This window comes from Aspergillus mulundensis (assembly GCF_003369625.1).
Source record: "Aspergillus mulundensis strain DSM 5745 chromosome Unknown scaffold_0, whole genome shotgun sequence".
Classification (NCBI taxonomy): domain Eukaryota; kingdom Fungi; phylum Ascomycota; class Eurotiomycetes; order Eurotiales; family Aspergillaceae; genus Aspergillus; species Aspergillus mulundensis.
In genome coordinates, this window is record NW_020797888.1 from 2,917,882 (window position 1) to 2,940,123 (window position 22,242).

Below are 22,242 nucleotides of genomic sequence, written 5' to 3' on the forward strand. Positions count from 1 at the left end.
AGAGAGTATAATTGAGCGTCCTAAGAAAAGGCGTCGTGATAAAATGGAATGCTCGCGTTGAGTGATCCCGGGATGAGGGTTCTCGATTGTCGGTGCAGGATCGCTGGGATGGGAAAGGGCAGGGTAGGCAACGTCAGGGTGAAGAGTGGCGGATAGCAGTAGGCCGGACAAGTAGATATGGAACAGTTTGCAGCTGATTGAAGTCTCCGTTGGAGGTAAACTGCGGAGATTGGTTGAGAGCATTCTGCCGCGGGTGCGGAGACAGAGATGGCGGGGAGACCAACGGCTTGACGCGGGCGTACTCAGAGCATCGGCATTTGTTGCGGACTCAGAGAGGTCTGGCGGATCTCTAAGGGATTTGAGGTGAACGGGGTAATTGACACCGTCCATCGAGGAATAAAAGTGGTGTCAAACGGTGGGGGGAATTGACGCTCGTGCCCATGCCCATGGGCGGGCGCTATGGAGGGGTGATGGTCAGTGGGCAGCGAGCGGCCGAAATAAAAGGGCGTTGGGGGATGAGGTGATATAACGGCCCTGCTGTGCGTCTTGTCCATCCGTTCTATCCAGTCCGTCAGTCCGTCAGTCCGCCCGGTCTATACTGCCGTGCTGGCTGTACTGGAAGAGCGAAACAATGTCCCTAGAGTAGGTAGGTAGACAACCTCTGGCATGAGCGGATATCAGCCATGCTGGACCGCACAAAACCTGCGCCTAGTGACCTGTGCTGGAATGAACCCCGACCTTGCATTTGGGGAAGTCGTTATCCCACGAAGCGGTGGAATGGATGATATCAGTCTTGAACATAAAGCAAGCACAGCTCTTTGCTGTCCTCATAGACGGTCAACTTAGTGTTTAGCAGTGGCTAGCTATTTTGCTGCTGTGATACGTAGGCGGTCGCCCGCAATGCGTGCCCAGGCTTGGCCTGATTTGGAACTGCAGCACCCTCCCCGGCCCGCGCCGCGGCTGAGGACGCTTAGGTACACAGCATTACCAAGGGAGCACCACGGTCAGCCAAGTGCTCAATCCGTTTATATGATCTATACCTCGATTATAGTATCCCAAGAAAGCCGATTCTACCTCTGACGCCATCCAAGCAGTCGCCTACTTGCCCGACGCCGTCTAAACAAGAAGAAGCAACACCGAGTTGGAACCGCCGGGCATGAACCTCTCGACGTCAACTCCGCAATCTCTGGGCTACTGGCCAAGCTTCGGGATAGGATGTCGTTCTCGATCGTGTAGGATTTCCTATTCTGCCCGCAGCCAGCGGGGACGCAGTCCCATCGCCGTCGGTTCATGAGCGGACTCGAAGCCAATATCAAGTCACTCTCATCGTCCCCTCCAAATCAAAAGGAACCGCCCTCGGACAAATCTAGCAGTATATCAGAGTTAGTGCAATTCGTGGCGTAGGAATGACCGTGCCCACCGCTACTGCGTCCTTAGGAATTCTCCAAGCAAAAACCGACCGCACATCCGCAATCACCAGCTCGAGTCCGAAACGAACGAATGCCGACATAAACATTGCTCGAATCCGGTCATAGGAATGCGATGTGCCAGTGACATGCCCGTTGCTTTGCGACACTACTGCACCCTATTGCGCTACGCAAAACGGCCATCGAGGCTCGAATTCGAACTCCAAATACCTCCTCTGGCAACTGAATCAAGCGGAGATACGATGGCAAGAAAAATGTGGACAGAGGGTTCAGTGAAATGCATGGTGAAGGCGCTGTTGCGGACACCATTGTAATGCGAGTTAGGGCTTGGTTGGGCTCGAGTGGACGTCTCTCGAGGAGACCTCCTGTGAGATTTCTGATCAGGCAATGGTGATCAGGGTAAGAAGGATGTCTCTTACATCTAGTCTGGGTTATTGGAGAAGCTGACAATACTCTTTATAATATAGGCAGAGGGTTTGATAGAACTAGGCACTAGGTTGAGTGCTCTTGGATTCAAGGACACCATCTATTATTACGGCGACTATAATCAACCCTAATAACTCCACCTGGTATACCACCAGCCGCAATCTCCGCCCTTCGAGGACCTCCAAGGCTCAGGATCTTGACATTCAATCCCAGCGATACAAAAGAACACCCAATTATTCATACGGCAAGATCCATGGTGCTGCTTATGGTGCTCCGTGGGCCTGATAGGATATTACAGGGGAGAAGCCGCCGCCCTTAAAGGTAAGAGAGTCCCCTTTGTTATCAAGTAAGCCAGTGGCTAATCAAATGCAAGCAATAAGGGAACTACACTCTGATATTCCTCTTAACATTCAGAGCATAGGTTCGTGGCGCACGCGGTGTCCCAACTGTTCTGAACTGCACTTTTAAGATGGACAAGCAGCATCTGCAGGAGACCCTGTTCTTGCTGTTCTCGCTGGTCTATACAACAAGGGAAGCAATAAGCATATTATGGAAAGGGAGGGTAGAACTATGGTACACAACTTGAGGCAGTTTCGGGTTACGGGCACTGCCATGGCGGGCGCTGTATTAGGGCGGCCTCGTGTCCCTGTCGGTACCTCCAGCGCGGACAAGGGAACGGATAAAGAGAGTGAGGAGTGGAAGCCTTCCAAGCAGTTACATTGTCGCGCTCTCGGGCCACGCCGGTAAACTCAGTCCTGCATGTTCCGCTGCGGACGGAACTGGCTCACGCCTAGGGAATCATCAAGAGTCGCGGTCACCAACCTCATCCCGCACAGTTTCTGGCTTCCAAGGCTCTTTTCAGTGATGGTCGATTATGCGAGAACCTTACTATATGAGCAGCCAGGTGCGATTAGCGTTCTGCTCCCTGGTGGTCATTCTTTTCGCGTTCGCGCTATGCGGGACTAAGTCCCTTCAATACCATATGCAATAGACATGGAATTCAGAGTGGATGTTTTCAAGATGGTACAAGCAGTTCGATAAGGTAGAATTCGTATGGACATACGCTGCTTACCTGAGTTCCCCTTGCCCACTATAGCTGCGTGATTGGCATATCTTTAGAGCCCAGAGAAGTTGAGCAGCAGTAGCAGCTCAATAAGGTTTGAACTCGCATTCACATTCCCCATGATTCTTATTGGTTTAGACCTCTTTTCTCCTTCACTGGAGATCCGCCACCTGGCCTGGGGTGGCTTTCACCTGCTTTGCTGTTGCGGGATGTTGGATCGGCCTATCCGGGGCGGGAAGAAGACCGAGCAGAGTAATTGGCCCTTTTGGAAAACTTCTTGCTGTTGCTATGGTAGCAGCATGAAGTACGCAGATATCGGTTCCTCAATGCGTCATCGGTTGATGGATATATATCCCACCCACATTACTCGCCCTCAGACCAAGACACAATTTTGGAAGACCACGAGACCACATTTTGTTCGATTTTTCAACCCAGCCACCGCTCCCAACAACACCCTTCGCCCCTCAATATCCCCAAAGAGCCCTCCAAGATCGGCTGAATTCGCTACATAAGTCGAGCCTTGCCGATCTCCGAATATGATAACCCATCGTTCAAGCCGTCGTCGCCCTTGCGCGCGCCGGAGAGGGCGACTATACTCAACAACATCCGTCATATGGAATTAGCGGAGTTCTAATCCGACCAGCTGTATCTGAACGGACTTTCTTCTCCTTCGGAGCTCCTGCTGTCGATCTTCCTTCACCTCCGGTTCTCCGTTGCCTTCCCTACACCCGTGGGCTTCTCCCCAACCCGAGCTCCAGCCGCGGACAATCGGATTCCATGTGTGAGAGTTGGGTTGATCGTTCGGAAAGCAAGGTATGTGCACTCCTTAACGCTTCTACTTCATGTACCCTGCCTCTCCGTTTTGAAGTTAAGCAACTGCACTCCTCTCGTGGAACCCTCGGGCTAACAATCACTCGCGCCTTGACAGTACGTACCCATGATTCAAGCCGTCCTCAACCCCTTCGATCCATGACCCATCCCACCCCAAAAGCTTGCCGCCATACCCCGCGCCCCAATAGCATCGCCCTTGTCGCACTGGGAAATACACCGGGAGCGATCGCAGCGCGGGACAGGAAGGGAATGGCTTGGTGGCCCCGACGCCATGCCCTGCCTCTGCCCACGCTGTGCGCGAGGTCTTAGCCACACGACCTCCGCGCTTCCAAGGGATTGCAACCTCCGCCTGCGCCAAATATACCCATACCTGCTCCCGATGTCCGGCGATCTACCTGACGCAATCTAGCAAGGGCAGTGGGCGAGACAAAGTCTACATGGCGAGGACAACTTGATAACAACTCCCGGGAGAAGCCCATTCGGCAATCTCAGTTCGGTGCCGTTGCTGACGGCTCTGCGAGGAAGTCTTTACCGGAAGCTGCAGGTGGAGTCTTTGCCGGAACGACCTCGCGAGGGCAGTTTTACGAGCGCACGTCTCGGACAAGGTCGGGGCAGATCGAAGAGTGTCATACCTATGTGACGTCCGCGATTTTCCTCGATTTATTCTACGGCCTCATCTGTCATATGGGGTTCGCGTGTCTCGATGGATGTCGATGACTCATGGATGCGTGTCTTCCCACGCCGTCCGCGTCAAACTTCAACCGTACGCAATGCCAATCCGAAATCTGATGTGTATGTTGCCTTTACACCTGAATTAGACTGCTAGTGTTCTTCTGGGAGTTCATGAACAATGTAGACTACAATGCATGTCTACCGTAGACAGCGGCTTTTAGTGAAATGGACACATGCTAAACAAGTATATATATATTGCTCAGGGCATCATTTCCCGGCTATGCGTTAGTCTCGTAGCACCTCTGATAACCTCGGCATAGCGGATTAATCAGGGATGTATAGAGGACCTCCAGCCTTGATATCCATGCTCTATGCTGATTCATACATGGGCAGGCTGTCATCAGAGGCGCGGTCACAGCCCCAGCCGTCGGTATGTTCCGTCCACCCACTGCTCCGGACACTTTTCCACCTCAGGATTGTGCCATAGGACAGAGAAATATTAACGGTCGGCGACATGGAGATGCGAAGTCATCTGGGCAGTCTTTCTCGAGTGGGAACCGCTGAAAGGGCCACCGATGTACGAATGGCGGTGCCGCCCGTTCTGACTCATGGGATGCTCTCCGACATGTTTCCGCCGCCGACGAGACGCTTCCACTGCGGCTCCCATATCAAGCGTAGCTCGTAGCTCAGTCTCTAGTGATCAAAATGGCGACAATGAAGTGTTGATATTGACTACCATATACTCCGGGCAACGTCACCTCGAACCAGGTATGCCGACAGTGGCCTGACCCGTGATCTCATAGGTTGGTAAACCTCACCACCACCACGAATCGCTATTCACGCCTTGACCTGGCGCCGGGTGTGATCCCCAGTGATCTGTGTCGCCGACCACAGGGGTCTAGGCGCCGATCCGGCGGCAGGACAGTACAAACCATCGCCCCCAAACAGTTGAATTATGACCATAAAAGGCGTAGCCACCGAGAAGTCCGAGCAGTGCTTATTTCCTAGTTAGGAGTAGCTTACGGCAATTGGTTTACTGTAAGGCCTAAGGCGACCAGGCGAGGTCTATGTAGGGAGGCCTCAGGCAGCGTGTAGCTACAGATCTCCAATCAAATTGATCCTTTCAGTCATCCAGTCATCCAACGAGGCTGAGAATCCTCGAATCTCATTAGTCAGATCTCATTGTCCACAGCTTCATCATCAGAAGAGAACATCGAGACATTTCGTCTTACAGGTTGCCCGAGCCACCGCCAGGGCAGGACACAAAGGCAACGTCTCAATGGGCGTAGACCCCGCTCACCGCGTACAGCATTCTGATTACGTCGCTTCTGCCGCTGGCATTATGGCAAGCATATCCACTCAGTAGCCGTAGCCCAGAAATTGGTTGAGGAGACGCTGGATGAAAGGACCATTCAGTTGAAGGAGAAAACGAAGTACCGGCCCATGATCCCGATCAATCAGAGCCACACATCCAGTGATACGCTTGTGATGGAGACTCCCACAAACAGAGAATATGCAAGGACAGATGGTACCGGGCGGCAGCAGCCGGGGGTGGAACTTTTGGCAAGGCTCGCACATTCCCGCCGGTCCTGCAGTCCGTGATACCTCCCTAGGTATATCTTTTGTAGATCAAATACAGGCATACAAATCGGAGACGATTAGGGGTCAGGACTTGGTAATTTACCAGGTCAACAGTCACCAAGCCAATGCGTCGTACAAGAGATAAAGATGTCATTGTTTAGAATAACCCATTCATTACGGGCCATCCGCCGGCGTGGTCAGATTGTTTTGGCATAATTTATCTCAGAAGCCTTGACCAGAGCTACATTGGGCATCTAGCGAGCGCACTGAGTTTGACTGGCGAACTCAGCTAAGATCTAGCACGGCGTGAGTTGAGTCCAGGATTGGGGACCGGTGCTGAACCACGAACACTGAAACGCCCGTTCCGTCATTCACGCACACCTACGTACGGAGCAAAGGCCGCCGGGATCTGCTATTGGCCCAAGGTAGGAGTGTCTTTTGTCCCGCTTTTTTCCTCACTGCGAAATAGAACTCTGGCGGAATCCGTCGGGATTGGAGGCTGGGCAGTCACGGTCTAGAACCAAGACCAGACCGTCTCCGGGAGGCCCCGCGATGTTGAACTCTCACAGCCAGCCCTGGTGGCGTGGAAGCCTGCGGAGTGTCCATCCTGTCTCTCGGTTCTTGCGAGTTTTCATAGCCAATGGGAAATGGGTGGAAGAGGTGTTGTGAGGTCCAGACTCGATCGTACCCGCGGGGCTTCGACGGAACGCCTGCAGTGAACCCGAAGCAGAAGCTACTCACAATACTGCTGCCAATGGTGGAACTGTGACCTGTCCATCTGGGAAGACGGTGGGGGCGATCGGGTGCGGCTGGAAGATTCGTTCTATATCAACCTATGGAGGCAAACTGCGTCGGTGTGAGGATCAACCCCAAATCTAGGCTTGTGGAGCAAAGACAACAGACCAACCAAGGCAGTCAAAGACTTTTTAGATTGGCGCTTGTAAAGCCATGGTCACCCCGGCTCTTTGCACACGGACCCCCCAATGCTATGGGCTCAATCAACGGTCAAGAACCGCGAGGAGGTTGAGGAAAGCTGAGGATAGTCTTCGTCAAACGCTCAATAAAGATGAATGGGTTCGACCATGTTGGCAACGGGCGAGAAGGACTCAAAAAGATGATTCCTGATGAGGCCCCGGATGACGTAGTGGTCCAGAGGAGTTGAGAGGCAATCTGCCATGAGTACAAGAAATTCCCAATGCAGGAAGAGCAGCTGATAAGCCCACTCTGCAGCTATTGTTTCAAGTTCACAGCCACGACCAATATGCGAGAGATATGAGTCTGCATACGAGAGATCCCTGTCCAACCAAAAAAACCTTTGAACTGCTTTTTTGTATTGGACCGTTCGAAAAAGTCATCTCAGAAATACCATGAACAAATGACCTGTATCCTCAGAAGCGAAGCATCTCCAATGCTCATCGCTTCTCCGCGCTCAACTACTGAGCCCAATAATTCACCGCTACAGATCCCGGGCAGTCGATGCCTATCAGAAACCAGCCATAGCCAATAATGTACGTCCTGCTCCCACGCTCACTTGAAGCATCCCATGATTTTGAGCGCAGATTGATGTGTCAACTGCCACTGATGAACTAGCAAACGACTGCACGCCGCCGGACAGAGTAAGCAATGTTGGCCAGCCTATCCCTGTCCAGACCTCCTTCAACCGGCCTGCTTTGGGCCACATCTGGTGACCTTGACGCGTCTCATGGCGTCTTGCGATCTGTATTAGCCGAGCAAGAAGAAAACCTTGGAACGCAATCGAACTGAAAAAGCACACTTTAAATTGGGGTTCACGCTTCCTCGAACTGCCCAAGCTCAAGCTCTCGTTTTCCTCCTCAATCTTCCACCTCACATTTCAGACATCAAAACGTCATTTCGAAGAATTTTATCAGCAAAATCATGTCCGGGTGGAGTGCCCAAAAGATGTTTTCGAATCCGCAGGCCGCCGGAGTAAAACGCCAACGCTTGGTCTCTGAGCGGGAGCCCCAGGAACAAATCGTGAGGGCGGACACTGGGCAGGTGAGTGTGGCACAACCAACTAAGGATGTTACCGAGCCTGCTGACTTTGTGATGCGATGCATCGAGGTGGTTGCCCAACCTAAGCCTGGTAGCCCTCATAGACGTTTACGCGGGATCATCGAGGGGGAAAACAAGCGGAACCAGGTCGACAGCAGCGGTGCGGGTAGAGACAATGATTCATCTTCAGAAGAGACAAGTGATGGTGCAATTGAGATCATGTATGATGAGGGTGAAGTTACAGAAGTACGTGGACCGCCCTCCTCTGCTGAGCGCTTCCCATCATAGACAACTACTGACTTGTTGGCTGGTCAATTACAGGTCGAAAGACAGGTCCAAGATCCCCAGGTTCCAGGCCAACAGCCAATGGGAATTCAGCAGCACAGATCCAAATCTGAACTAGCAATCCCATCGCCGCCGTCTTCTCGCCTGGGATCTGTCAGTCACAGTTCCTCTCAGACAAACAGAGATAGTAATGTGGAGGCAGAACTAGATAAGCTGCGCTGTGCACTGCTTCCGTTAGAGGATTGGTGTGCCAAGCTTGACGCCCGCTTTGTTACAGCCCGTATGGAGTGTGAGAAGGCCCGTGCCGAGCTTGACAAAGCCTTGGAAGACCGAGATGCCGCTCTTAGAGAGCGTAACGCTGCCCGTGTCGAGCTGAATGCCACCCAGGCGGACCTCGATAAGCTTAGGGAGATCTGTGGGTCAGTATCTGCGCACTGGGATGTGGCCAAAGGAGACCTGTATAAGCTTATAGCCATCTGTGATTCAAAAGTTGGGGACCGTAATAAGCCTAGGTATTGCCCTTCAGGATGAATGTACGGTTGGGTTTGTTCCAGGGCGGCGGGATTCTAATTGAGGAGACTATTTGGAGAGAGTGCGCGAGTTGTTTACTTTCGGGATCTTTTCTCTTGATACCATCCATGGTAATCCAAGTACTTTTGGGAAATCACTTTAGGCCGTGGCTCGGCAATTCAGTCAGGCAATGTTAACTCCCTGCATTGAAGTATTGACCATTCTTTGTATGGGAACTATCCTTAGTAGATGACACGTTGATCTGATGAATGATGAAGGGCGATGACAGGATCATTTCAACAAACATGCGTCAAAGAATAATGAGCGCGGGGAGGTTCATCTCAAGCTGAACCTTGGAAGCTTCACATTGAATATCACTCCAAGCAAGATGGCTTTACAAATAAAGTAGCGGCGGGATCATCTGCGAGATGTTGGGATGGAGCTCCGAGCTTCAATACCTCAATACCTAGGGCAAGTGATCAGTGCTCCCTTGACAGCCTTTCCCCCAGAGTATGGTTGCCTGATATGTCCTCACAATTCGCAGGGTGTGTTCCGGTGTGCTCTGCTGTATTTTTCCAATCTGAGACACTGCTGATAATCCGGGTGCAGAAGTGGGATCATCAGGCCTTTCTAAATGGTAAAGCATGCCATCCTGCTTTAGCCCTTTCAAGGGGCTTTTGTTACTGGGGCCCTGCGGTCTTGATACTGTTAGCATGCAGATTTGTGGAAGTTCAGCCTCCTTTAACCAGACATGATCACCACTGGGAAATCAGGTGTTTGTGAGGAGGCAGGTGAAGCAAAGATGCTGGCCAGACATTGACACTGGTTCTCGGTGTGCCTCCCAATCCAAATGTTTGTATGCCAGAAAGATTGACTACTAAGGGTGCGCTGGGGGCGGTTGTTGCCGCCAAGGAGAGGATATGTTGGCGACATTGAAGGCTTAAGAGAATCTGTTAGCCCTATCTCAATCAGAGTGCAAGCACACAACCTCAACGCAGGATAGCCAGAAAGAGGAACAGATCAAGAGAGGTAAAGAGGGAATAAGGCTCTCCGAAAACCAATTTTAATGCCACCAACCAACTGTCCGCGGAGAGCATGGAGACTACCATTGAAGAACCCCGACCCTAATGGTGCCAGTCGCATCTTGAGCCACTACAAGTGCTTGATGGCGTAGCTGTCCGTTCTCCGTTGGCCTGAATGCGTAGGTCAAGCCGCGGAGAACAGTCTGTGTACCAGTTTATCTCGAGCATTGCGTCTGGTGGGGATCGGAGGGAGGAAGGCATGAACGGCGCGAGCAAGCCCTAATTCAAGCAGTCAGTCCCATTGGAAACATATAGCTGTTGCAAGGAAATGCACCTTGTCCTTGGAAGACTTTGTTGGTTCCAGTAATCGAGGGGTCGGGTGGGATCGGGCACTGAGAGGCGGAATCGCGATGCGGACAGAACTCCCGCGACACGGGCAAGGATGAGCTCCACATGGAGCCATCATAATCGCCTTCGGCTTTATCGCCGTGATGCGGAGAGTATGGATTTTGGCTTCGTTGCGAAGGGATCAAAAGCGCTGCTGTGTTATGGTCGGGACCGATGGCCGCACCGGCACGGGCAGGTGGAGGAGGATATCAACGAGCGCCATACGGAGGACTTGGTTGGACACCGCGACATGACGCCATGGGCATATGAAGATATATTCCGATTTCGAGGGATCGTTGGGGTTGTGGGAAGCTGGCTCGCTCGCCCCGTGCTTGAAGAGTGAAAGCTGACAGACGTGGCAGGACGAGCACATGGCATGTTTCGGTGCCGGGCGCATTTACTAACATCGATAAGGGCGTTCGTCGTGCTCGGGATTTGGGTGCTGGTCGTGAGCAAGCTACCATGTTGCCCAGGTAGGTGGCGATGGGGATGCCGAGCAAGAAACCTTGGAAATGTTCGTGAAGTGCGGGGAGACCGGAATGAGCCCAAAGAACAGCCCGGGTGACTCAGACAAACTTTAGAATCAGGTTGATGAGAAGAAAAGTAGCTCATGGCTATGTGGCTGCTAGGCGCGCGTCCGAGGGTCAGAGTTTTCCGGCTGACAGAGAGATTCTCTGAAGAACAGGAAGAATCCATCCATTATTAGACGCAGCCTTAACGTATTCGAATGCTCGCAACCGTATCGAGAACGGCTTATCTCAAAGGAGAAGTGCCTATATCGGAGGAAGTCGATCTGATACCCCTTGAGGCTTCAAAAACGCAGTGAGTTGGATCTTGGAGGAGCCCTTGATCCCCAACTGTTCCTGAGTGCGTTGTCTGGGACTCTGTCAAGCTTTCCTATCACGATTCACGAAGCTCTCCAGCTGCAGATATCACGGGGTGGTTCTTGGAGGCGGTGATCCATCCATACCCGACCCCAGCCGTGCCCAGCCAGCAAGCCACATCTTAGTAATTCTTTTCTCCCAGAACTCCAAGTTCTCCAACATTGCTCCATCTTGTCTCCTTCCCATCTTCGTCGTTCAGGCCATGAAAAGCGCATCTTGCCTCTGATGTCATTGGTTGAGCCCATTATGCGCAGGACAACGCCCTTTTGCCGCGTCCATCTGCACAAACAACGATGCCCAACAAGCTCTCAAACGCGCCGCGCGCTCTCCTGTCAACGCAAATACTTAGAACAATTTTGGGGACAGTACCAGATAATGCCACTGCTATCGGTCGACTACCTTTTTCCGCCCTCGCGCTCCCCCGTCCACGGGTTTGTCCCCCGCACCCCCATTTCTCGCTCGGCCATCGGTGATGCTCCCAGGTCCCCCCGGCGGCCCCGTGAGACCATCTTGAAGCTGACACCGAACTGTCACCCACAGCTCCTCCTGCACAAATTGAATCAGTCACGGGGTTGATTCCGATATACAGGCCCGAGTCGCGCGTATCGAAGGAATACTTACCCTCCCCCTGCTTCCCGTCGCCAACAAATCCCACCGTGAATCTCGGACCGGTTAGTCCCTTGTCGGATACGCCAGATATGTTGCACATAGAGCGACGACTTGGAGGCTTCCGAATGCCGGAATGGACATGCGTTCCAGTCTCTGCCATGATCCTGGCGATGTGACGCATCCCGTCGATCAGCGGCAGACCGCATCTGAATTCAACCCCAGCCCCAAGCGCCACTCCGTCCCGGGCAAAATCAATCATCGATGACATAAACCTTGAACGCGTTAGCCCATTGAATCGTCGCGCTTCGCCTTGCCATACCCGAGCTCCCTGGCGATTTCCAAGACCGGACCATACCTCCGCGAGCCGATTCACATCGAGAGAGAAGATTGAGATATTGGGCGGAATACACGGGGTTCCATGCGGCTGCAGCTGCAGTTGGTGTCGGCAGATTGAAGGGAGAGGTTTTTCATGAGTGTTGATGGCTAATTGTTGGATCTGCTGCCTCCGCTGAGGTGTCAACGTTGGTGGTAGACACCTTGTTGTTTGTGTTACGCAGCGTGACGGACCTACTTTGCCTTCTTCAGCAAGGTCAAGCCCTCGCTTATTTGCTGCCACAATGTTGTGGTTGTATTCTTATTTACGCTCTAAAGGGTGCAGGGTGGGTGGCACATGCAACGCAATGTTGGTCTGGGCCGTGGAGGCAAGTCTATCTAGTTGGTGTAGTTCCCACATTACATATAAGAGCTTTACCTACATATCATATCGCCAGATAAATAGTTATAAAGAACAAAGCAATCTTTTGTTTTCTTATGGCCATACTCACGCTTCAAGGCAGGGACATTCTAAAGCTATTTTAAGGTACTCCTGATACTCTCCTTCTCCTCTTCCATACATTGCTTCTCCTGTGTAACTGATTCCCACTCAGCCTTAGCCTCCGATGTCTTCTTCATATGCCGTCCCTTCCATTTTGTCTTCGTGTTTGGCTGTGGACCCATTGACCTCCTCTGTATCCCAGGGTGGCGGAGTTGGGTAGACAACGTTAAATCCAGCTTATTGTACAATCCCTCCTGAGCTTGGAGCACACTCCAGGGCTGCTGTAGTGGGTAAGTTCTCAGCTTCAGCGTATAAGCAGCAACATCACTAAGCAGGTGGTTGCCAGCTGCTTGGAGACCCACGTCTATCTCCAGCCTGTAGCGCATTAACTATGCGGATAGACTTGATTCCATGTTGGCGACCAAGTCTGCGTTGTCTGTGCTCCCTGCCCTTGTTGCTCCATTTTCCTTCTTAATTCCTGCATCCGCCTCTTGGGCTGCAGACGGCTCTCCGACTTTTATCATGGATTCCGGGTTGCACTGAACGGGGACCTGGGATGGTCAGGGTCGGCGCGGACTGGCCAAGTGTAGGGGCCTGAAAGGACTCGGGGAGGCACGTTCGCTCGGGGAATCTTAGCGCAAGATGGGAGATGTAGTGTGGCGGGACAAGGGGGCCAGGTCGATGCAGTGAGGTCTACACATGCTGTTTGGGATGAAAGGTAATGCCGGCTGGCACCGCCTTCCCCTTTGGCTTGCTCCGTCCACAGCTATCCTGAGATTCATCTCTGAATAGCTTCATCTTAGCTAGATCATCAGTCATCCACCTCGATCATTTGACCTTTCATCTAGTCCATGGCCTCATCAGAATTCGCGAACTGTCCTGTGATGAGTGGTGAGTGTGATGGTATTCAGGGACTCGACGACGGTGCGGCGAGGTCACCTGACTTTGATGCCTCAGGCTCCGACTTCCGGGTACCACCACTCAACATGCTCGCGGGAGTGTGGTGAACGGTCGGCAATTCAGAGAAAGTCCAGGGGGACGGAGGGATTAAACAATGGCCGTCTGGGCATACCAGCGACTTTTCCGCTCAGGAAACGGTTCCCGAGGTCGATTCTTGCTGTCGCAGTTTCGTGCGCTTAGTCCTCACGATCGGCATCCAGTGTGCTTGCTCTCCCCCCCGACCATTTCCGCCGCGAGAATTCATGCGAAACGCACGGCCTGTATAGATCTGACCGTCTCTGACCATCTCATGAGGTAGTTGTAGATCGCTTCGCGGGGTTAGGGGATGAAGGACTACTTTTTCTCAGACTGACATCCATGGATCGTTGTATGCAAGGTGTTCACGTTCGGACTACTATACTTGTTCTCTATATGACGTAGTTGTATCGATGCGGCGTGACAGGAGCATGCTCAGGGGCAGGCAGTTGTGGATTCCAAAACATGATCTTGGGGGCCTGTTCTTCTGTACGTATCACGAGCTGTCTTTATTTAGGAGCCTGAAGAGAGGTCTGTACAATAAGTTGTTGGAGCGGCGCCTTCTGAGATCCTGTTCGCAGTACACTGTTACCGCCAGCTGCAGCTCAGCACGGTCGGGTTATCCAATCTACATGTTCACTGAAAGGCTATTAGGTACCTTAGACTGGGCTGGTAGCTTCGTACTTTGGGTTATATTGTCCAGTTTAACTCAGCTAACATTGCAACTAGTAATGAGAATAGTTTTCTAGCGTCTAGGCCGATGATGGTCATCGATATGAGTAGTGAAGGGATTGTATGTGCTCAAAAACTGACCGCGGAGAACAAACATTGATGACGCACAGCCCGGAAATGCCAGATAAGCTACACTCGGGACTCCGCGATACCATCAGACATCTTGATACATATGGGCGGGACCCAGTATCTGTTTATATCCGCGAATCATCAGTCATGAGGGAGGCTTGTGTGGATTATGCTTGTGATTGTGCGGAGAATAGCCGAGGGGAGCCGCGATAACGAAGCCACCTGTCGACTCTGGAAGGTTTAGCGCCATCATCAAACCAAATCGGATATCACAGCCGCGCTTGTTAGAAATATGAGGCCTGTCAGAGCGTGGTCAGTGACTTGATGACACTTGTAGGTGCCGTCGCGGCCGTAAATCCCTCCCATGATGCAGAACCCGGTGAGGAGAAAGCCTTGCGATGGTATATAAAGAGTGACGATGCCTTGGCGGCTAAGATGGTGATGGTGAATGATGAACAGCATACAAAGGAGTCTAAAATTGTGGTGCATAAGGGCCGGCAGTCTTCCGTACACTCCGCCAAACCAGTGAAATGGATTTCAGAGGCTACGCTGATTCTCCCAGTGTTTTGAGTTGCGATATCAGAATCAGGCTGAAGCTGTTGCCTCCAAGTTTGATGTTAATCTGGCTGGATTGGAGGCGGTGCAGGTGTACCTAAGTGGCTGATGCCAACATCGACTTTGGGGACCCCGACGCGCGGAATTTTCAGGTACCACCTCCATTTCAGCCACGCCTTCCATCTCGTCTCTTCTTCCTCTTCTTCTCTGCCCTTATACCTTGCGAGAGCATGCGCTGCGTTGAATATGGTTCGCCAGGCGAATCAATCCTGCACGTTCTCTTCTTGTGCGCCCGTCCCGACATCCATGGTGGGAAGCTTGAGAAGGCCAACACAAGCTACCTATCAGACCCGCTATAGGTTGCTGTCCACCAGGTCTGTTCCGATATCCATGACCTCATCGTCGGACTATGCCCGAGCTCTCGATCAGCTGATTTTTTCGTTCTCTCAGTCTCGCGCTCTGATTTCCATTTCCGCAAACAGTGATGCTACCCCTCCGCCGATTCCCGAACCCCGGTTCGGACTTCAAGAACAAATCACCGTCCACGATATTTTCGCGGCGAGCGAGTCGCACTTGGACCCATATCAGCCTGGGGAAATCGTGGCGTGAATGCGTACAGATCTCGGCGAAAACGATCCCTGCCGTGAGCGCCGCAGCCCTGGAGAAAACTCCGACCGCAAACGCCGGATTTGCTTTCTTTCGTCAAAGTCGCAACTTTTCATGGTCTCCTTGCGCATTCATCTCAGTCATCAGCGCCAAGATCGATTTGCGGCGTGTCTGCTCTTCTCCGCTGCCAGCTGGAATGCCGAAGCAGAGCTCCCCCGTCTTCGAAACAACGACCGCTTCGTGCCGGCGAAGAAGAGCCTTGACGACTCCCCTGAGTACACAATTTCGTCACTTGCTTCACGATTGATATGTGCCGCGTCGTCGTTCACTACCGCAACGCCGCACTGAGCTCCGCCGCCCTTGAACGAAACACATGTTTGTGCCCGGGGAAATCGGAATGGCAATAGCCTGATGCTCGCCAGCCCATTGAGCTTTTCCTGTCATGCAGAAGAAAGCTTGGTTATTGATTAATGCTGCATCGTATTCCGCATTGCGAGGCTGATGTTTGAACCTGGTGAATTCGGAAGTGTCTGCCGGTCCAATACCAGGCGAACAAAGATTGGGACACCAAGAAGATGGGTAAAGGATACAATGGTGTGTGTTGTCAGCATGGTTGGCAGCGAGGGTCTTTTTGCGGTCGCTTCCAACAGGCTGGGCTTAGGGTTGCGGTTAGAGGAGCCCTGAGAGTCCTCTGTTGCCATACTCCAGGTGGGCGCTATAGTAAGAAAAGCATCCCTTTTTTCTCTTTAACTACTGTAGATCAAGCTAATTGTTAGCCAGGATTCTGGGCAGTCATCCTTTCCTAGTTATACAAGTTTTTAAGTTCCCTTGTGTCCAAGAAAACTTCCTCTCTGCCTGGCGACATCAATCATCTATCCTATACTTGGCCACCAACAAGTTCAAACTTCTACCATATCCGGTAGCTTCAAACGTTTGGGAACCTTTCATTAGGTCATACCAAGCAGTCTTTCTGTTTGGACAGCCTAAACAATGCCCGGGCCTAGTTTCGCTGGGCCCGATAAAAGACAGTGCTATTGACCTTGCCAGTCTATAAGGATAAAGCCTTTGTTACAAGTAACCTCACTATTTTATAATATTATTCTAAGCTAACAGCCAGAGCAAGGCAAACATGCTCTGCTTGCCATACAGCACTAACAATCCTTTTGAATTCTGCTGCTTTGAGAGACGGCCTGTCCTAAAGGATTAGATCTTTGTGGTGAGAGCTCCGCGTCAGAAGTTGCTGAGTTACTAACATCAAGACCAGGTCAGCCGTTATGCTCAGCTATTACGAATCTGCAGATATTCTCTATACACCCCCAGCTTTCCTAATAATTGGCGGAACTTGATGATATCTCGAGAGTGATGGCTCGAAGTCACGTGACATTTTGCCTCAGGCTCCAACTTCCTGCTATCACCACCCACCAAGCATTTCCCAGCCCTAACTGCACCTTGAAACTGTCCTGTGACTGTCTGGGTGGTTCTCTTTTTGCTTGATGCACATCGGAGAAGCATCAGAAATCATACTGTGTCATCAAACTGGTGAGTACAGGCCCTAATACTGTCTGAAGGCACGTTTTGTTGCTCTCGCCCTTCCAGAGATTCACGAATTAGGGCTCGGTTGGTCGTTTCCTTCTTCAATACGTTCTGCCGTATCTGCCGTATCTGCGGCATTGACCGGGAAGGTAGGGTTCCTCGCATCACGGGCGCAGAATGCAGAAACCCACGTCGCGTCTCTGTGACGACTCGATGGTCAAAAAGCACCCTGTACACAGTCTACAAGGATTCTATGGTCCTCTGGAGCATCTTTACCTTCTTCTCAACTGCCGAGATAGGTGAAATGGTGGTGTACGAGGTGCACTCGCGCGGGATGCTCCTTCTTGGCGAGTCGAAATTGCTCGCCGCCCGCGCCCTTTCGAGTACCCACCGAGGCCAGCGAGGCGAGATGGCGAGCAATTTCAACTCGTCAGCTGCGCAAGAACGTCCGAGTGACCTAGGGACTATAACTGCATCTTCCTGTGGCCACAGAACTCAGAAAATATGGGATATGATTGGTTTTTGGTGCTTGTTGGTGGCTTCACGGGCTGAATTGACCGCTCTCCGCGACAATATCATGCTCCATCGCTTCCTGCTGCTTATCTTCGTCTGGGGAAGGTCTGAATTCATGCTTTTCTTCCTGTCTTTCTCAATTCTACCGCCTCGTCCGTTTTCGGTGGTTTGTGGATGCTGGACGAATTCCAACCTTTAACGCCCCAGCTGGAGATAGAAATGGAAACTACTGCATATCGTCCTACTAGCTAAGTACATCTCTTATCAGTCAACTGAATGTTGAATTGGAATCATGTACTCTGTGCGAGCTGGCTCGAATCAATATGTATCACCTGGCGGTCGGAACCGATCTCCGACCGATCTCTGTGACGTCATGCTCACCACCACGGCTTCTATCTCCAACCTCGGTTAACCCATCCCAGGCACTACGAAGTTCGAAAAAGTTCAAGCGCCATCAGTGCTGTTACTCAGGGCCGTCTAAGTAGTCCTGTAAGCTTGGAATAGCGATCACGCCGCCTTTACGCCTGAGGCTCAGCCATTGCGCTGCAGAGAGCGTACCCTATCCGAGAAGTCGGATTTGGAGGCTTGATCTGAACTTCAGGGATCTTTCAAGGCAATGCAGCATCCCTATTGTTTTTTTCAATGTTGGTTGTAATATGGCCAATGTCTGGTGCTTCTTCGCGGCCTTGGGCTGCGGTCGCTGGCCTCTATTGAAAAGCTCTCGATTCATGTAGACACAGTTCCTCAAGCAATCCGCTCCGGCCATACCTTAGTCTCAGCTTGCTTGAACGTTATGTCAGACTACTTGCTGTTCGAGTGTTGCTGCGAGTCTTGATTCATTCAGACACCCTCCATCCGAGTTCTGTAATAATGACCGAGCTATGTCCAGTACGCGCAATGTCTTATTTGATATTTGTTCTATACTATGTAGGTCACGAAGTAAGCGCTCAGATAATCAATCCGCAATAGACTCTCCCTCCTGTTTCATTATATTAGCGTGCCGTTAGCCCATGAAACAAATGTGTATAGCCGGGCTGTTTTTGAACTTGTTTGGCTTATATTGGCCGGTTCTACCTGTATGATGTTATCCTTACCCTTGTCCTTGATGTTGAAGCTGGATATCGATGCTTCAGAGCCCCGGCGAGGATCGATCCAAGTCCCTGATTTATATACCATTCACATAAAAACAAAAACGCCATGCTGATAATCTGTTTGCACACCACTAGACCATAGAGACCCATCTGCTTTCCAGACAGTCCTTACATTCCAATATCATCTACGCAAATCTTATTCACAGAGTATATCAGGCTCTCCGGGAAGATTGATGGCTGCTGCGTGGCGCTGACGTAGGCCGATATATCGACCACTAAGATAAGGGTTTCATTCGGGTATGACCTAAACCTGGCCGGTACTACGGGGCATTCTTTCTAGCCGTTCTTTCTAAGTGATAACTTCATTTCAGAAGCCTGGACATACACACACTGCACTCAATCCTCAATATCAAGAGAAATCGGCACATTTGTTTCGCCAATCAAGAGCCAGCAATGGCTAGTCCTATGAGTGCTGTCTGTGACATGTCACTTCCCAAGCGCCAAAGGAAGGGCGTCAAATCCCGAGGGAACTGCAGCACACAAACTGCTTCTTCTCCTCTCCTCCTCCTCATCATCACAGCCTGACTTTGCCTCGAAATGGAATTACCTTCAAAGGTCGAAATATCACCACATCGTATCGAATACATTCTCTGTTCGCCATTAGCGGACAGCATTTCCGATGCCCCTAGGAATACCGGAGTGGTTTCTCAACCAAACACCACGAGCAGCCCGCCACCGCGTGAGGCATCGTCCCTCGCCCCGTCCAAAGACCGCTTTCGCGTCTCTCGACGTACGAGGGACCAGGACAAAGACAAGGACAGAAGAGGGCCGAAGGTTGGTTGTCTGGAAAGCCTTACCCTCTCATACTTGGAGGAGAAGTAGCTAACAGCAATTTCTCACCAAAGCGCGCACAATCGGCGAGGGAACCAGTGTCATCGCGTCTATTGGTTGCGTATGATAGAAACGATGCCGAGAGAAACGAGGACAAGGCCCGGGTCTTCCACAGCAACAACGCAGAAGACAGAGACAGATGCGAGTTCCTGGAGAAGCTACAGCATGCTGCTGAAGCTAATTTCACGAGCATAGTATGGCCCTAGAAATACCCTAGTTACCCATGGTTGACTCCGTCCACGTCTAACTACGCTTCTGCTTACCTACTACTATAGGTGAACGACGACATGAGCACGGCATGCCCCAGGGCCGGGGGCACGCGCCCTAAAGATCCTGCCCGACAAACGAAAACCGCCACAAATGCCCGCACCGAAAGTTCGAACGAATCCAGATACACCGAAAGGTCAGAGACCTCCTGGACTACCCAGCCGAGCCCTTATCCCCCTCCGCCGAGAATACAATCAGACGGCCGCGACGCGAGAGACCGGAGAACGGGCACGAAGTCCCTCGTCCGAGAGGGCGATCGAATCCCGGACGGCTGCGTCCCAGAAGAGACGCCATGCATACGCTGCGCAAAAGCGTGGTTCTCGGGTTGGGCGGATAACGGGCTGGCATGGCGGCCTGTTATATGTGTTCGCAAGCGCGGTGGGGTGCGCGTGCGGTGTGTCGGTTGCGTGAGGAAACATAGGAATTGCGAGGATATACACCCGGAGGTCCTTAATGAATGGAGAAAGATTCAAGATCGGGATCCCAGTGAGGATGTCCTGGCTGCCCACCGCGCATGGAAGAGAAGAGTCATGATTCTTCAGAGATGCACCCGCAGGCGACGGGGTAGGGGCGCGACCTCGTCTTCCAGCGTCCGCTAGAAGTTCGTTCCTTTCAGCTTAGGGTTCTTTTCCTGTCAATTTCGGGTTACTTGGTACAATGATATCGTCATGGCTGTCCGCTGCACGTAATGGACATGCGCCATTTATAATCAATAGGGTACTATTCCAAGGTTTGGACCTTCCACTGGTCGATTTCTCCGTGCTTTCGTCTCTTACCTCGAAGATCCAACTCCTCTTTTTTTACTTTAGCTTTTTGTCAAAGAATTTTTTCAATACTGCTACACCATAAAAATCAATTAACTACAAGCAAGTCCTTAACTTTAAAATTTGCATACCAGCCGCGCGCTCGGAATACTGCATGTAGCTGGCGTGTATTCATCGAGGGTAAAGTAAACATAGTTATGTAGACCCAGCCGACGGAAAGGCGTCGAGTGCCGGCGTTTCGTGCAAAAGCTGTATCAACCATTTCGGCGATTTGTGTTTGTCGTTGATGCTGTAAATGTGTCGCTCAGGTGCCACTGTACGAGTGTCGGTCGTCTTGTAAACATGGGTCTTGCTCAATTTCGTATCGACGTCTTCTTGAGCAAGGCGCTCATACGCCGTATCCCAGAGGGCAACTGTCTGGTTGGAACTGAGCATGTATTTGACGGGACCAGGATTTTGGTCCCATGCCTGTTTCAAATTGTTTGCATATTCTTCTTCCATTCCACCATCATCAGTCGTGAACTCCTTTTTAATATCTTCCTCTTCGTATAACCACGCGTAGATGACCATGAAGCGGCCATCCTGGAGCTTTCGCATGTCCACCACTTTGGCAAGGCGCGTCGGGGTGGCCTCCCCGCGTATACAAACGAGCACAACGTCATAGAGTTGAAGTGTCCACCAGCCCGAGTCGGCATCCAAGTTGGCTTTGGTTACTTTTTCAAGGTTTTCCCAGGCCGGGTAATTTTGATTGTCTTGTTCTTTTGGGACTGGTCGCAATCGATGGCCGCCTGTGTACCGTTTGGGTGGTAGGTATAATACCTGTTCGGCTTCGGCTTCTAAATCAACCTTGCTTGGATGTGATCGCGGTTCATTCTTTATAGGAGGTGCCGTTGCCCGTTCTTTGTTGGTGGCATAATCTGTGCTTGATACAGCGGCATTGAAGCGAGACGCTTGTGCAAGTGTTGGCGACGATCGTTCTGTCACTTCCTCTCTAACTGACGAACTGGAGTCAGAGGTCGACTCGGAGGCGGACCGGATGCTGGAAGCTGAGATTGCGCTGTTTTCCATCGACGTGTCATCCTCCTTATTTATATTCGAATCGCCCCTTGTCAATCTCGACCACCGAACTTTTAAGGCGCCTAGGGTGCGGCCTGGGAAGTGTCGCTGCGTGCAGCCGATCAAGTAAAGTTAGTCATCAACCCTGGAGCACGCTTGTTGCAAAATTGTTGGAAACGTCCTCTCTTCGCAAAGCCTGCGGTGGAGTATCTAAGAAAATTCCACATACCTTCAAGTCCCGCCAGGTGCATTGAGAATGTTCGACTCTCAGACGCAAGAGCCGTTCATCTTCCTCGTCGGTCCATGGTCGAGATGGCAGGTTTTGAGCGATGCTGGCCATATTGCCACTTGCATACAATATGATAGTCCGCAGAGGGTCGAGGTCGGGTTCTACTGCGGCTGCAAATTTCAAACCGCAAAGTATGGATGGTTGAGGTAGGAAGGTAAGATCATGCTCCACCGCGTCGCTGGAAGAAATACTGACCGTCCCCTCGCATACGGTCTAGTGGCGTCTGCTTCGTGCTTGCTTTTTACACGTCACTTTATGATCACGCGACGCGTTTGCCTAGGCCCTAGTTGGAGACTTTACAGCGATTGGGTCATGAAGCAGGGTTCATGGCAGAGTAGGATACGGTATACTGCAATCGGCATTGCAAGCTCTTCTCT

The 22,242-nt window shown here is 51.6% G+C and overlaps 3 protein-coding genes across 3 annotated transcripts; 2 read left to right on the forward strand and 1 right to left on the reverse strand.

The window, feature by feature from the left end:
- Positions 1 to 7,896: 7,896 nt before the first annotated feature.
- Positions 7,897 to 8,829, forward strand: DSM5745_00728 (uncharacterized protein; the record flags this gene model as incomplete). Its single annotated transcript, XM_026742744.1, has 2 exons — positions 7,897 to 8,259; positions 8,302 to 8,829. The coding sequence occupies 2 exons, from the start codon at positions 7,897 to 7,899 to the stop codon at positions 8,827 to 8,829; spliced, it is 891 nt and encodes a 296-aa protein (XP_026608589.1).
- A 10,366-nt stretch (positions 8,830 to 19,195) lies between these two features.
- DSM5745_00729 (uncharacterized protein) lies at positions 19,196 to 20,355 on the forward strand (the record flags this gene model as incomplete). The annotated part of the gene is made up of 3 exons (XM_026742745.1): positions 19,196 to 19,432; positions 19,504 to 19,683; positions 19,765 to 20,355. 3 exons carry the CDS (start codon positions 19,196 to 19,198, stop codon positions 20,353 to 20,355), a joined length of 1,008 nt encoding a protein of 335 aa, XP_026608590.1.
- A 360-nt stretch (positions 20,356 to 20,715) lies between these two features.
- On the reverse strand, positions 20,716 to 21,588 carry DSM5745_00730 (uncharacterized protein; the record flags this gene model as incomplete). Its single annotated transcript, XM_026742746.1, has 1 exon — positions 20,716 to 21,588. The coding sequence occupies one exon, from the start codon at positions 21,586 to 21,588 to the stop codon at positions 20,716 to 20,718; it is 873 nt and encodes a 290-aa protein (XP_026608591.1).
- Between the last annotated feature and the right edge of the window lie 654 nt (positions 21,589 to 22,242).